The 15528-nt window shown below is 43.2% G+C and overlaps 1 protein-coding gene across 1 annotated transcript in view; it reads left to right on the plus strand.

The window, feature by feature from the left end:
* LOC311138525 (protein bicaudal D homolog 2-like) overlaps nucleotides 1–15528 on the plus strand; it is a 58074-nt gene that overhangs the window by 31834 nt on the left and 10712 nt on the right. Inside the window, exons 2-6 of the mRNA XM_084173239.1 lie at nucleotides 9215–9427; nucleotides 10749–10901; nucleotides 11424–11882; nucleotides 12557–13579; nucleotides 13807–13958. Of these exons, the coding sequence (XP_084029365.1) occupies nucleotides 9215–9427; nucleotides 10749–10901; nucleotides 11424–11882; nucleotides 12557–13579; nucleotides 13807–13958 (2000 nt within the window). The remainder of the gene's footprint in view (nucleotides 1–9214; nucleotides 9428–10748; nucleotides 10902–11423; nucleotides 11883–12556; nucleotides 13580–13806; nucleotides 13959–15528) is intronic.

Consider the following 15528-nt stretch of genomic DNA (forward strand, 5'->3'; position numbering starts at 1 on the left):
TAAACATTCAGGCAGCTTTACGAAACGAAATATACATATTAAACGCCCACGCCAGCGAAAATCTAAATTCTTCAGCTGGAAGACAATGCCCAGAGCTATCTATGATGTTGCACAAATATTTAAGTCCATAAGTCATTGTTTAAGTCAAATTATGATGTATTTGGTCTTGAAGTGGGAAATCCAAAGTGAGAACTTAGTGGAAATCTGTGTCCATTACGTGTCCATTTTTCTTCTTCAGTGGGGTTTATCGGCGGTTGGCATCCAACGTTATGGTGCATTACCACCACCTACTGTACTGGAGTGTGGGCCAGAGACGGGAGAATCTAAATCCTACCTACCAACCCCGTTGCTTTAAAAAAAGATAACAAATATTTGAGACTATATCTAACTACGTTCTACTCAATATACTCTTTAAACTAATTTCCTTTATTCCCTTCTCCCTCATACTAGATCTCATCCTCTCTCTTTATATATATATATAAAAATAAAAAAATGTATTCACTAACTGTAAGTCGCTCTGGATAAGAGCGTCTGCTAAATGACGTAAATGTAAATGTAATACTGCCCACACTGTAGCAATACATGGTCCACGGTCTGTTTCCTGACAATAATCACACTTTGCTGTTGGATGCTTTCCTATCACATTTAATGTCTTATTCAACTGGCTGTGTCCCACCCTTAATATTGTAAAAATAGCCTCCTCTCTTCTGTCCCTTCCTACCGTCCTCCCCTCCCCGACTTTCCTCTGTACTTGAAATAAATGCCTTCCCTTATTATCTCTATTCCACTGCTCCTGCCATCTCTGCACCATCACTGTATATATCAGTATTTTTGCCTCTGCCTTGCTCATTGAAACTTCAACGTCAACATCCCCACTACTAAGTGCTTGTTTAGCCAGTTCATCTACTGCCACGTTCCCCTCCACCCCCACATGGGCTGGAACCCAAGTAAATCTTATCTGAATACCCATCTGTTTAATCCTGCCATGGGTTTTTAGCACCTCATAAAGCAGGTATTGTCTGCTGCGTGAGCTAAAGGACTGGAGACTCATTACCACTGCACATTAATCAGAGCAAATAACTACTCTCTTGTTTGACTTCCTCCACCCACTGCAAGGCCAACAGTATGGCTATCAGCTCCGCCGTATATACAGCCAGATGATCTGTAATATGTTTCCTGACTTCCACCCCACATTCCTGCACTACAAATGCTGACCCAGTACGTCCTGTCCTTGGATCTTTTCAACCATCTGTGTAAATGGCCACAAAATCCTGATACACAGTATCCAGACGTCTCTTAAACAAATCAGATGGATCAACACTCTCCCTATCTTTCTGTAGTCTCTCCAACACTTCTAGATCAACTACTGGAGGCGGGAGTAGCCATGGTGGATTTACAGAAATGGCTACCGTTGGACTAAACTCCCTTCCATACAGTCCCATCTCCTTCGCCTGGGTATTACCCACCCACCCAAAGCTTGTGTTCTGTCTTCGCTCATGTTCCCAGCATGCCTGTAAAATCCCTTTCGCAGGATGAGACACCCCATGTTCTTGTAGGTTGACCCAATAATTAATTGCCAGCTGCTGTCTCCTAATCTGCAATGGCATATCCCCCATCTCCACCTGTAATGCAGCCACTGGGGACGTCCGAAACGCCCCACTACATATTCTGAGTCCTTGCCCCTGTATGACATCTAGCCTTTCCAATGAGGTCCGGGCTGCCGAACCATATGCTATACTGCCATAGTCTATTACAGATCGGATCAATGCAACATACACTACCGTTCAAAAGTTTGGGGTCACTTAGAAATGTCCTTGTTTTCCATGAAAAATGAATATGAAATGTAGTCATTGATAAGGGTAGAAATAATGATTTTTAATTGAAATAATAATTGATCTTCAAACTTTGCTTTCGTCAAAGAGTCCTCCATTTGCAGCAATTACAGCCTTGCAGACCTTTGGCATTCTAGTTGTCAATTTGTTGAGGTAATCTGAAGAGATTTCACCGGTACGTAAGAAGTGCCCATCAAGCCAATCCAACTTGTGGGAGGTGCTTCAGGAATACGGTCAAGCTGCTCCCACAACAGCTCAATAGGGTTGAGATCCGGTGACTGTGCTGGCCACTCCATTATAGACAGAATACCAGCTGACTGCTTCTTCCCTAAATAGTTATTGCATAGTTTGGAGCTGTGCTTTGGGTCATTGTCCTGTTGTAGGAGGAAATTGGCTCCAATCAAGCGCCGTCCACAGGGTATGGCATGGCGTTGCAAAATGGAGTGATAGCCTTCCTTCTTCAAGATCCCTTTTACCATGTACAAATCTCCCACTTTACCACCACCAAAGCACCCCCAGACCATCACATTGCCTCCAGCATGCTTGACAGATGGCATCAAGCACTCCTCCAGCATCTTTTCATTTGGTCTGCGTCTCACAAATGTTCTTCTTTGTGATCCGAACACCTCAAACGTCGATTTGTCTGTCCATAACACTTTTTTCCAATCTTCCTCTGTCCAGTGTCTGTGTTCTTTTGCCCATCTTAATCTTTTATTTTTATTGGCCAGTCTGAGATATGGCTTTTTCTTTGCAACTCTGCCTAGAAGGTCAGCATCCCAGAGTCGACTCTTCACTGTTGACGTTGAGACTGGTGTTTTGCGGGTACTATTTAATGAAGCTGCCAGTTGAGGACCTGTGAGGCGTCTGTTTCTCAAACTAGACACTAATGAATTTGTCCTCTTGCTCAGTTGTGCACCCGGGCCTCCCACTCCTCTTTCTATTCTGGTTAGAGCCAGTTTGCGCTGTTCTGTGAAGGGAGTAGTACACAGCGTTGTACGAGATCCTCAGTTACTTGGCAATGTATCGCATGGAATAGCCTTCATTTCTCAGAAAAAGAATAGACTGATGAGTTTCAGAAGAAAGTTATTTGCTCATTTTGAGCCTGTAATTGAACCCACAATTGTTGATGCTCCAGATACTCAACTAGTCTCAAGAAGGCCAGTTTTATTGCTTCTTTAATCAGCACAAGTTTTCAGCTGTGCTAACATAATTGCAAAAGGGTTTTCTAATTATCAGTTAGCCGTTTAAAATTATAAACTTGTTATTAGCAAACACAACGTGCCATTGGAACACAGGACTGATGGTTGCTGATAATGGGCCTCTGTCCGCCTATGTAGATATTCCATAAAAAATCAGCCATTTCCAGCTACAATAGCCATTTACAACATTAACAATGTCTACACTGTATTTCTGATCAATTTGATGTTATTTTAATGGACAAAAAATTTGCTTTTCTTTCGGAAAAAAATGGATTTTCTAAGTGACCCCAAACTTTTGAACGGTAGTGTACATGGTCTTCAATGAGGAACGCCCAGCCGCCCACTCCTTCCCCGTCAGACAGCGCATCACATTTAGCACCTTCTTACACTTTCCCACCACTCTCTCAATGTGTTCTGCCCAGGTCAGTCTAGTGTGAAAGTATACCCCAAGGAACCTGAAGGCCCCCACCCTCTCCAAGTTTCTCCTATATAACCTCAAGCATACCTCATCTCCCACCTTCCTCCTGGTAAAGAACACTGTTTGATTTTTCTCTACAGAGAACCTGAATCCCCACATGAATGCCCACCACTCTACCTCATCAATTGCTTCCTGTACCTTCCTGACTATGTATGGCACATTTCTTCCCCTCTTCCATAAGGCCCCATCATCTGCAAATAACGACCTCCCTATATCCAGCTGTACCTGAGAGTAAACATCATTGATCATGATTGAGAACAACAGAGGACTAATCACGCTCCCCTGTGGTGTACCGTTATCCACCAGGTAGCGTGTAAGTTCTTTCTGATTTACGTGTCAGTTATAGGGCTGGCTTTAGTTAATTTGGAACCACCTGCCTACAAACATGTTAGAGCTAACACGTGGGCTTCCTGTTTACAACCTTTTGCTACTGTGGCTTACTGCGGTCCGAAATGCACTTCGACGGTTGGATGGGCTGACGCCGGTGAAATGGTGAGTAAGAAAATAGCTATATTATTCTGATGAAGTGGATAGGTGAAATGTCAAAACAGCTGGGACACCTCGTAGTGTCTGTAGACGTGCGTGACGTTGCTACAGCAAGAGTGTAGCTAGCTAGCAAGTAGTATTTGCTCGCTAACTATACAAGTTTGGCATAGGTAACTGCGGTGAACTAAATCCATATGAAGTAAGTTAATATATAGCTCAGTGAGTAAATCACTGCTTTACCAGTACTAATGCTACCGCATCGCCTTTTACTTTTGTTACCAAACTCGAAGCTGTCTCCAAAACTGCAAGGTGTCTCTACAGTAATGAACCTAGCTGTCAGAGGGAATGTGCTTGCTGTCCAAAGTTATACAAAATGTTGCAAAGTCATATCGAAACGTGCAAACTACAGGTCAGGTGAAGTTGTAAGGACAAAACATAATTATGTTTTCATTAGCTAGCTTGATTTCAAAGTTGAGAGACTGGGTGTATGTAGCTAGTGAAATTAGTTAATCGCTCAATTTTGCACTTCTGTGTTTAGCAGAGTAACATTCTGTCCTATCCAACAGACACCAAATGTGAAAACTAATATTGTAGTTGTCTACATACCATTTCCTGTTAGGCTACCCATCCCAGCCCCCCTCTGCTCTGCATGGTCACAGAAGTGAAACCATGACCAGACAGACACCTTCCTCTCCACAGAGAATGTATTGAGTATGTCGTTGTCAAGTTCATAGAATATAGGCTACATTGATCCATGACAGGCAGACAATGTGACTATTCACTAACTCCACATTTCTGTCTGTGTTTCAGGAGTCAACAGACAACAACAATTCAGCCATATGGAATTTTGTCCAGAAAAATGCAGTGTGCACATTCATTTGTGTAGCTTATTGTGAAGGTAGGCCTATGTCATTGTAAATAACATCATAACTCACACACGCCCAGAAGACTGAGAAAGAGAGGATTATCTCTCTCCCAAAAAATGCTAATCAGGTCACCATCCATGATTGTCCAACCCTGCTAAAATCCACCACCACCTAGGTGAAGTAGAGTCAGGACTACAACAAGGCTGGACAATCATGGGAGGCTTGACCCGGGTGTTGATGTACACTGTATACAGAGAGAGAGAATCTCTGCCTGATTCTCAGTTCTCTGGGCTAAACTGAGAACAGTAAAATGGTCATCTATGGATCGGATCTATGACAGACATAATGACAATTCAACAACCTGCCTTTGTGTTTCATGTGTCTTACAGGACTGAGGACTACCGGTCTGTGTGACGCAGACCAAGGACAGAGGCTGAGCAAGCAGCAATATTGTAATATTGACAAAGTGTGGATGAAATTGTTTAAAAAATATATAATATAATGGGTCCATGTTTTGTTCTGTTTATCATTCAATGCCTGTTCTGATAATGTTTACATAACCAACTACAATTACAAGCTGAGCAAACAATGGAATGGAAAATAAATGATTACAATGTATAGAAAGACCACATGTTAACTATAGTCTACTCCTGCGCTCAGGGTACTATCATATATTGACTGCTGAGGGTTCCCAATGTTACAATATGAGGGGGGCCACATTGACATTTCAATTGTTATGGGGGTCCTCATGAGCACCACTGAAATTAAAACCATGTCTGTGCTCTAACAAGCCACCACTTCCTCCTCTCTTGGCTATAACCTAGCTATATTACATTATACACATTCTGTTACAGAAACACTGGTGTTGGCTATAACCTACAGTGGGGAAAAAAAGTATTTAGTCAGCCACCAATTGTGCAAGTTCTCCCACTTAAAAAGATGAGAGAGGCCTGTAATTTTCATCATAGGTACACGTCAACTATGACAGACAAATTGAGGAAAAAAAATCCAGAAAATCACATTGTAGGATTTTTAATGAATTTATTTGCAAATTATGGTGGAAAATAAGTATTTGGTCACCTACAAACAAGCAAGATTTCTGGCTCTCACAGACCTGTAACTTCTTCTTTAAGAGGCTCCTCTGTCCTCCACTCGTTACCTGTATTAATGGCACCTGTTTGAACTTGTTATCAGTATAAAAGACACCTGTCCACAACCTCAAACAGTCACACTCCAAACTCCACTATGGCCAAGACCAAAGAGCTGTCAAAGGACACCAGAAACAAAATTGTAGACCTGCACCAGGCTGGGAAGACTGAATCTGCAATAGGTAAGCAGCTTGGTTTGAAGAAATCAACTGTGGGAGCAATTATTAGGAAATGGAAGACATACAAGACCACTGATAATCTCCCTCCATCTGGGGCTCCACGCAAGATCTCACCCCGTGGAGTCAAAATGATCACAAGAACGGTGAGCAAAAATCCCAGAACCACACGGGGGGACCTAGTGAATGACCTGCAGAGAGCTGGGACCAAAGTAACAAAGCCTACCATCAGTAACACACTACGCCGCCAGGGACTCAAATCCTGCAGTGTCAGACGTGTCCCCCTGCTTAAGCCAGTACATGTCCAGGCCCGTCTGAAGTTTGCTAGAGTGCATTTGGATGATCCAGAAGAGGATTGGGAGAATGTCATATGGTCAGATGAAACCAAAATAGAACTTTTTGGTAAAAACTCAACTCGTCGTGTTTGGAGGACAAAGAATGCTGAGTTGCATCCAAAGAACACCATACCTACTGTGAAGCATAGGGGTGGAAACATCATGCTTTGGGGCTGTTTTTCTGCAAAGGGACCAGGACGACTGATCCGTGTAAAGGAAATAATGAATGGGGCCATGTATCGTGAGATTTTGAGTGAAAACCTCCTTCCATCAGCAAGGGCATTGAAGATGAAACGTGGCTGGGTCTTTCAGCATGACAATGATCCCAAACACACCGCCCGAGCAACGAAGGAGTGGCTTCGTAAGAAGCATTTCAAGGGCCTGGAGTGGCCTAGCCAGTCTCCAGATCTCAACCCCATAGAAAATCTTTGGAGGGAGTTGAAAGTCCGTGTTGCCCAGCGACAGCCCCAAAACATCACTGCTTTAGAGGAGATCTGCATGGAGGAATGGGCCAAAATACCAGCAACAGTGTGTGAAAACCTTGTGAAGACTTACAGAAAACGTTTGACCTGTGTCATTGCCAACAAAGGGTCTATAACAAAGTATTGAGAAATTTTTGTTATTGACCAAATACTTATTTTCCACCATAATTTGCAAATAAATTCATAAAAAATCCTACAATGTGATTTTCTGGATTTTTTTTTCTCATTTTGTCTGTCTTAGTTGACGTGTACCTATGATGAAAATTACAGGCCTCTCTCATCTTTTTAAGTGGGAGAACTTGCACAATTGGTGGCTGACTAAATACTTTTTTTCCCCACTGTAGCTTTCTTACATTATACACATTCTGTTACAGAAACACTGGTGTTGGCTATAACCTAGCTATCTTACATTATACACATTCTGTTACAGAAACACTGGTGTTATTGTTTGGAGACTACAAGCTAACTAGTCATTTTGTACTCATACACACCAACAGTGTAATATCTGGATGAAGATTGATAATACTAAGTAAATAATAAGGAAAGTACAGTAGAATTACATGATATGTATACATTGTAAGATGTTTATTGATAGGCAATGCATTTGGTACAGAGTATGATTTGACCAAGTGACATCCTTATTCTAACCAGCTCATCAAAACAATATTCAAGAAGTTGGGCTATTGTATTAGTAGCTAGCTATATTGCTATTAAAGTATTGGTCCATATTCTAGCTAGTTTCCAACACTGATAGTGTTGGACACTACAGCCAGGTCGTTTAGTTAGCCAGGTTGTACAGTGTCTTGAGAAAGTATTCACACCCCTTGACCTTTTCCACATTTAGTTGTGTTATAGCCTGAATTTAAAATGGATTAAATGTAGATTTTGTGTCACTGGCCTATACACAGTACCCCATAATGTAAAAGTGGAATTATGTTTTTAGAGTTTTTTTGAAATTAATAAAAAATGAAAACCTGAAATGTCTTGAGTCAACAAGTATTCCACCTCTTTTGTTATGGCAAGTCTAAATAAGTTCAGGAGTAAAAATGTGTTTAACAAGTCCCATAATAAGTTGCATAGTCTCACTCTGTTTTTGAATGACTACCTCATCTCTGTACCCCACACATACAGTTATCTGTAAGGTCCGTCAGTCAAGCAGTGAATTTCAAACACAGATTCAACCACAAAGACCAGGGAGGTTTTCCAATGCCTCGCAAAGAAGGGCACCTATTGGTAGATAGGTAAAAATGGAGTATGGTGAAGCTATTATTTACACTTTGGATGGCGTATCAATACACCCATTCACTACAAAGATACAGGCGTCCTTCCTAACTCAGTTGCCGGAGAGGAAGGAAACTGCTCAGGGATTTCACCATGTGGCCAATGGTGACTTTAAAACAGTTACAAAGTTACTGTGATATGATCAAACTGAGGATGGCTCAACAACATTGTAGTTACTCCACAATATTAACCTAAATGACAGAGTGAAAAGAACGAAGCCTGTACACAAAAATATTCCAAAACATGCGTAATTAAATACCGTCTATCAAGTCACAACAAGGCCAACTTCAAATGCCGATATCAAAATTCAAATAACCGGTGCATTAACTGACCGCGGCGCGAATGCAAACTGTCAGATAAATCCTAAATATAATAATGCATTGAAATAGACGGCATATAATCAAAGGGATAACTTATCATCAAGGACTCATGTAAGTCAAACAAAATCGACCAAACAATGGCGAAAATTACGAAGTACTAAAGGAACATCTACACCTTCGCTCATCTGATAGCCTATAGTGAAGCTCTGTGCTGATTGGACAGCATAAAAAAGTAATATAATGAGTAATATCTAATATTACTTTCCATGCAAAGTAATATTGTAACGTGATTACTTTTGTTAAATGTAACAAGTAATAGATTTCCTTTTTCAAGTAATGAATCCCAACACTGATGCTGATGACTCTCAACCAGTCATGATGCTCACAACTGGTCATGCTCACTGGAGTCCTGCACTTGTTCTGGTCCATGTCCACCCTTCTCCTGCCAGTGTTGTACTCATATGACTATTCAGTCCTGGTACTAATCTATGCATATGTGTGTTTCTCCCCACCTGTCCCCAGGCGTTCAGCAGACCTACTTCACCCTTAGGAAGGTGTTCAACTTCAGTCCTGGTATTAATCAATGTATTTTTCTCTCCTCCTGTCCCCAGGCGTTCGGTCAGGCCTACTCCAACCATAGGAAGGTGGCTGCAGATGGAGAGAGCAGGGAGGAGTCACTGATGCTGGAGTCAGCCAGTAAGGAGGCCCACTATCAGCAGATGGTCTTGGAGCTGCAGAATGAGCTGCGGTTGGCCAGGACCGCCCTCACCAGCACCCAATCAGAGAACGAGCGCCTGGCCGCCGTCGCCCTGGAAATGAGAGAGGTGAGCTGGAAGGTGGTGGACCTGTCCAAAACAAACATGGTCAATGTGGAGAGGTCAAACCTCAATGTGGAAATACTCTTGTATCTCACCAATCTGACGAAGAGGACCAAATATTTTACTCAGTCAGTAATGATGACGTAAAACAGAGACAGTGGGACAGAGAGAGAAAGTCCGAGCTAATGGGATAGTGGGGCTGGAAGAGGTTTAAACTGGTAATGAGTCTGTAAGGGGGATTGGTTGGCCAGCTGGCACCAGTCACACTGATGATGTAATAGTCCTCAGTGAGTGGCGTAAAGGAGGTCCTCCACTAGTAAGCACGCATACTCAATGGCCTAGTCTGGTAACTGGATCTTGGTCCTCCCTAATTACTTCTGCCAAGATCTCATCTCAACACTGTTCCACTGGCATATAGCCACATAAGATGCTGGGTGTTTCTCAGTATGCATACTATTATGCTGCGCACTCTCATGCTCTGAGTGCATTCTCAGAAGACGTTCTCTTGAGTACGTTCTTGTGTGGACGAGAGTGTGGAGAACGCATAAAATATTAAATTTGAGAAGCACTCACGCTCCCCCTACTGTATTACCTCACGCTGCATCTCCCCATTCACTGAAACTTCTTCCAGCCAGGACAATGGCAATAGAGACGAAACAAGATATACACAAAGCAAACGTTTTACTTCAGAATGATCAGCTAGATATGTGAATCGTAATAATCTAGCTAGCCAGCTAGTTTAACAGGCAAATATTACCTAAAAACTAATGTTATGTAAGGTAGATGACTAGCTGTCAATTCTTCATGGCTAGCTAGCTAGCCAGTTAGCCCTATTGACTTACCATGGGCTTGTGATCTACAGTGGGTAGTGGAGGCAGGTAAACATGCCAAAATTAACACAGTATGTATTTATTAACATATCAAGTCACACAACTTATGAGATGTTAATGGGCAACATTTTATTCCTAAATCAGTTTATTTTATCTCCCTTCAGCTACAATAATGGCTGGCATTGATTTCAATACATTTTGTGTAGTTTTTTCATGGTTGAGTCATATTTCTATGCATACTTTCCATTGAAGCTCGCAATGATGCATACTTCAAAATATGTACAAACAGAGTACGCATCCAAGAAGTGCCCTCTGTGCTCCATTTCGCACACTTGGATACTTTAGAGTATGCATATTGAGAAACACCCGCTGCTTTGACAATACAGTACAACCATGGAGTGCATTCTGATCAAATCCACACGTCCATGTATCGTACTCTGACATGAGTTTTTCCTCTTTCGCTTCTTCTCTCACCCATTTCTTCCCTGTGTCTGTAGAGCTCTGAGCTGGTGGAGTTGCAGCGCACCCAACTGCATGATGACATCAGAGAGTATAAAGTGCGGGAGGCACGTCTGCTGCAGGACTACAGTGAGCTGGAGGATGAGAACATCTCTCTGCAGAAACAGGTGTCCCTGCTCCGACAGAGCCAGGTGAGAGGAAGGGACCAGGGCTGCAGCAGGGGAAGGGGAGCATACATTTAACATTTTAGTCATTTAGCCGACGCTCTTATCCAGAGCGATTAGGGTTATGTGCCTTGGTCAAGGGAACATCTACAGATTTTTCACCTAGTCGGCTCGGGGATTCGATCCAGCGTCCTTTCGGTTACTGTCGCTCTTAACCACTAGACTACCTGCCGCCTAGGATAGTCCGCTGGGGCAGGGGACGAAATGGGCGCTGTTGGGTATGGAGATGAGGGGAGGATGAGGGCTTATTGTGGGTAATGGGTAAAGGTAAAGGTTGTAGAGTTATAGAGACTGGCCAATACACTTCAGATGTTTGGGTGAAAAAGTGACAAGGCTCGATAGTCGAAAGCCAGGGCCAATGAATGAGGCTATTGATACAAGGACCAACTGGAGGGGATGAGACAAAAATATGCTTTTGAGTGTAAGGGGGATTCTCCCTATTTAGTTAGTGATTCCTCTGATGTGCCGTGGCTTCTCTGTGATCTCTAGGTGGAGTTTGAGGGTCTGAAGCATGAGATCCGTTGCCTGGAGGAAGACTCCCAGTGCCTCCACAGCCAGCTGGAGGAGGCCATGCGCCTGAGGGAGATCGCCGAGCGCCAGCTGACCGAGGCTCTGGAGACCATTAAGACTGAGCGCGAGCAGAAGGCCGCCCTGCGTAAAGAACTGTCCCACTACATGACCATTGGGGACAACCTGTTACCATACCACCACAGTTCCCTCAACATCTCCCTGGACGGACTCAAGTTCAGCGAGGATCCCACTGCTGCCACCAACGAGCCCAACAACGATGCCTCGTTCCGCGGCTACGAGAACGGCCTGGCCAAGATGGCCGCCGACGGCAACGAGGATAACAAAGCTAAACTCCGGCCCGCCCCCAGCCTAGTGGATGACCTGCTGAGTGAACTCAACATCTCAGAAATCCAGAAACTCAAGCAGCAGCTCATGCAGGTAAGATGACCACATAGTAGCTTTAGCAGGCAGAACTGTAGAAATGGTTAGCCTGTTTGCTTTATTCACAGTCACCTGTCAAGGTGTCAACGTCCCTGGTAAAGCAATAAAGTAATACTTAGCCTTATTGAGCTGTGTTTGTAAGTGTTGCCTGGAAAATAGATAGGCTTACATCGCTTCTGCAGCTGTGAACAGTCCTCTGCCTTATGGCTTGAAAGTCCATTAAGCATTTTGGAACACAGTGTTCATCCATTTAGGGATATTGATTACCTATACTGACCTTAGTGACCTAGTCAAAGACTAATCAATGGAGCCCTATGTGGGACTTCATGGGCTACATGGAATGACTAGGCTACTTCTCTTATACACGCACTGTTGACTTGCTGGTGAATAAATACTGTGTGAAATTCTTGAGTGACAGTGTCTCACACTACAGTATCTCACACCACATATGGCGTTTTGGATTACACTTCATTTAGAGCCAACTATTTACCTGGTATTTACATAGAAAAAAAAGAAGAAGAAAAAAGAAAAACATATGTAAATATATAATTGTTACTTAATTTCTCAATCAATACTAATAAACACCAAGCTGAAATAGGACTGTAACATAAAGTGTTGCAGACATTTCTCAGTGCTGTTATGTGACTGTGTCCCATGTCTGTGTTCTCCAGGTGGAGCGAGAGAAGGTGGCGCTCCTCTCCTCTCTGCAGGAGGCCCAGAAGCAGCTGGAGGTGGCCCACGGGACTCTGTCAGAGCAGCAGGAGACGGTGGGACGCCTCACCGAGAACCTCAGTGCCATGAGGAAACTCCAGGCCAGCAAGGAGCGCCACTCGGCCCTGGACAGCGAGAAAGAGCGAGACAGCCACGATGACGGTGATGGGGACTACTACGAGTTGGACATCAACGGGCCTGAGATCCTGCAGTGTAAGTACACCGTCGCCGTGTCAGAAGCCGGGGAGCTCAGACAGGAGCTGAAGACTCTTAAAGCCGAGTACCAGTCATGCCGGAGCCAGTACGAAGAAGAGCGAGTCCGCCTGGAGAGCGATGTGGCAGGGCTGAGCGAAAAGCTGGCCTTCCTAGAGAAGAGCAGCCGGGCGGAGCACGAGGAGGTGGCGAGGCTGGAGAAGGAGCTGCGGCGAGTGAGTGAAGCGGTTGGCGAGTCGCAGGGAAGCCTGAACGTGGCGCAGGACGAACTGGTGACGTTCAGCGAGGAGCTGGCCAACCTCTATAACCATGTGTGCATGTGCAACAACGAGACGCCCAACCGGGTCATGCTCGACTACTACAAGGAGGGCAAGGCCAGTATAGGGGGCAGAGGCGGCCGACAGGGGAAGGGGCAACATCTGTCCCATGTTCTGCTCTCCAATGGGCTGGTTCCTGAAACTGAACCAAGTAAATCTGAACCAAGTGACCCAGCCACCCCAGTCCCAGCCCCAATCCCAGAGTCCCGTTCAGAGCCCATGAACATCTATAACCTAGTTGCCATCATCAGGGACCAGATCCGTCACCTGCAGCAGGCGGTGGACCGCACCACAGAGCTGAGCCGCCAGAGGATGGCCTCCATGGAGCTGGGTACTGTGACCGATAAGGACAAGGAGGCCTGCATGGGGGAAATCCTCAAACTCAAGTCTCTGCTCAGCACCAAGAGAGAGCAGATCGCCACCCTGAGGACCGTGCTCAAGGCCAATAAACAGGTGTGTGCATGTGTGAATTTTCTGAAAAACATGAGCAGTTGATACTGTTTAAAAGTGGAGGTGATACGGTATGAAATTAACAGTAGTTGAGAGTATTTACTTTTTGTGTAGAAATTCAGAGTTAATATTAGCATAAGGTCATACTAATCCTGTGACTGTGACCCCCGCCCTCCATTCTAATAAAATGGACAATAAAGTATTCTACTCTACTCTACTCTACTCTGTAGACGGCTGAGGTGGCGCTGGCCAACCTGAAGAGTAAATATGACAATGAGAAGACCATGGTGACCGAGACCATATTGAAGCTCCGCAACGAGCTCAAGGGCCTGAAAGAGGACGCTGCCACCTTCACCTCACTACGGGCCATGTTCGCTACAAGGTAAGGCTTAGTAGAGATACGCTAAGAGCTTATCGGTACGTGTAAGTTATGAGAAGTCTGCTCTTAAATGTAATGTCAAAATGTCGATTCCCACCTAAATACACATACCCAAAAGTACAAATATATCATAAGATTTTTTTCTCCAATTCAACTAATGTGGGGGAATAGGGCTTTAAAATATTTAAATACTTTCCATGTACTATATAATATTTCACCTTTCTTATAACTGTAAAATAAATATGATCATACTGGCACGATTTCATATAACTGACGACAGAGCATTTTCTGCCCAGCTTCCTCTGAGAGACTCAAGAGACGCCATTCAAATGCCTGCTGACACATTACAACTTCAGCTTTATGTACGAAGTGATTTCGCCCCTCTGTGACCAAGAGGAAGTGGTCTTGTTTCAATTATGTTAAATTATATAGTATTTTTTTCATGTTGAGAGCTCTAAATTCATCTGAAAACATCACAGTGAGATGACTCATTTTCCTGCAACCGCTAGGGTCTCCCGTTTCATATGCCGTATCGCATGCAGGGTTCCCCATTTTATTTGCCGCCCCCCCAATTGTTCTAAGCCCCCCCCCCCAAAAAAAAACAAGATTTAAAAAACAAATGTTGGACATAAATGACTGTAAAAACACCAGCAAATCAGCTCCAAGTGATTTTAATTTTGGAAATCTGTTCCAAAGTATTACCACACATAAAATATATATAGATACTGTATATATCTATATATATATATATATATATATATATATATATATATATATATATATATATATATATATTAGGGCTGTCAAAAATAGCGCGTTAACGACGTTAATTAGTTGTTTGCTGTTAATTACGTCAATTTTTTTAACGCATTTCACGCATGCGCAGTGTGACAAATTATTCAGGTCAGGAAAGTGGTTGGGAGCTAGAGGCGAGATGGAGCAAGGTGAGCAAAGTGGGCCTATTGACGGATTCAAATATAAAAAGAATGATGATGGTACAGTTAACAAGTACAAGGTTATTTGCAAGATTTGTAAGAAGGAGTTTCAATTTCACCGGAGCTGTTCAAGCTTGAAGTACCATGTCAACGCCAAACATGCGTTTGCTGGGCCGTCAGATTCAGCAAGTGGTTTGCGCCAGACCACGCTGAATGTTTGCAGGCAATTAACAAAATCAACCTCAGATAATTTGACCAACACAATAGCAAAATGGATTGCAAAGGATTGTAGACCCATTAGCATTGTAGAAGACTCAGGTTTCCTTGATGTTTTGCAAGTGGCGTCTCAAGACTCATTCTATAAGCCACCGTCAAGAGCCACAGCCAAAGACAAATATTATGGTGTGTAGTATGTTTCAGCTTGATTTAAAACACCATTATTTGGCTGTGTTAATAAACAGACATAATATGAAAATTATGTATCTGTGTCCTGTTATTTATCTTTTGGTATGCATTTCAGAAAAAAAAATGGTTAGGATTCAGGTGTAATTGCAAATAGTGATTAATCATGATTAATCCACTGAAAATTCTGATTAATTTGATTAAAAATTTTAATCATTTGACAGCCCTAATATATA

This window comes from Coregonus lavaretus (genome assembly GCF_964263955.1).
Source record: "Coregonus lavaretus genome assembly, chromosome: 12".
NCBI classification, from domain to species: Eukaryota; Metazoa; Chordata; class Actinopteri; order Salmoniformes; family Salmonidae; genus Coregonus; species Coregonus lavaretus.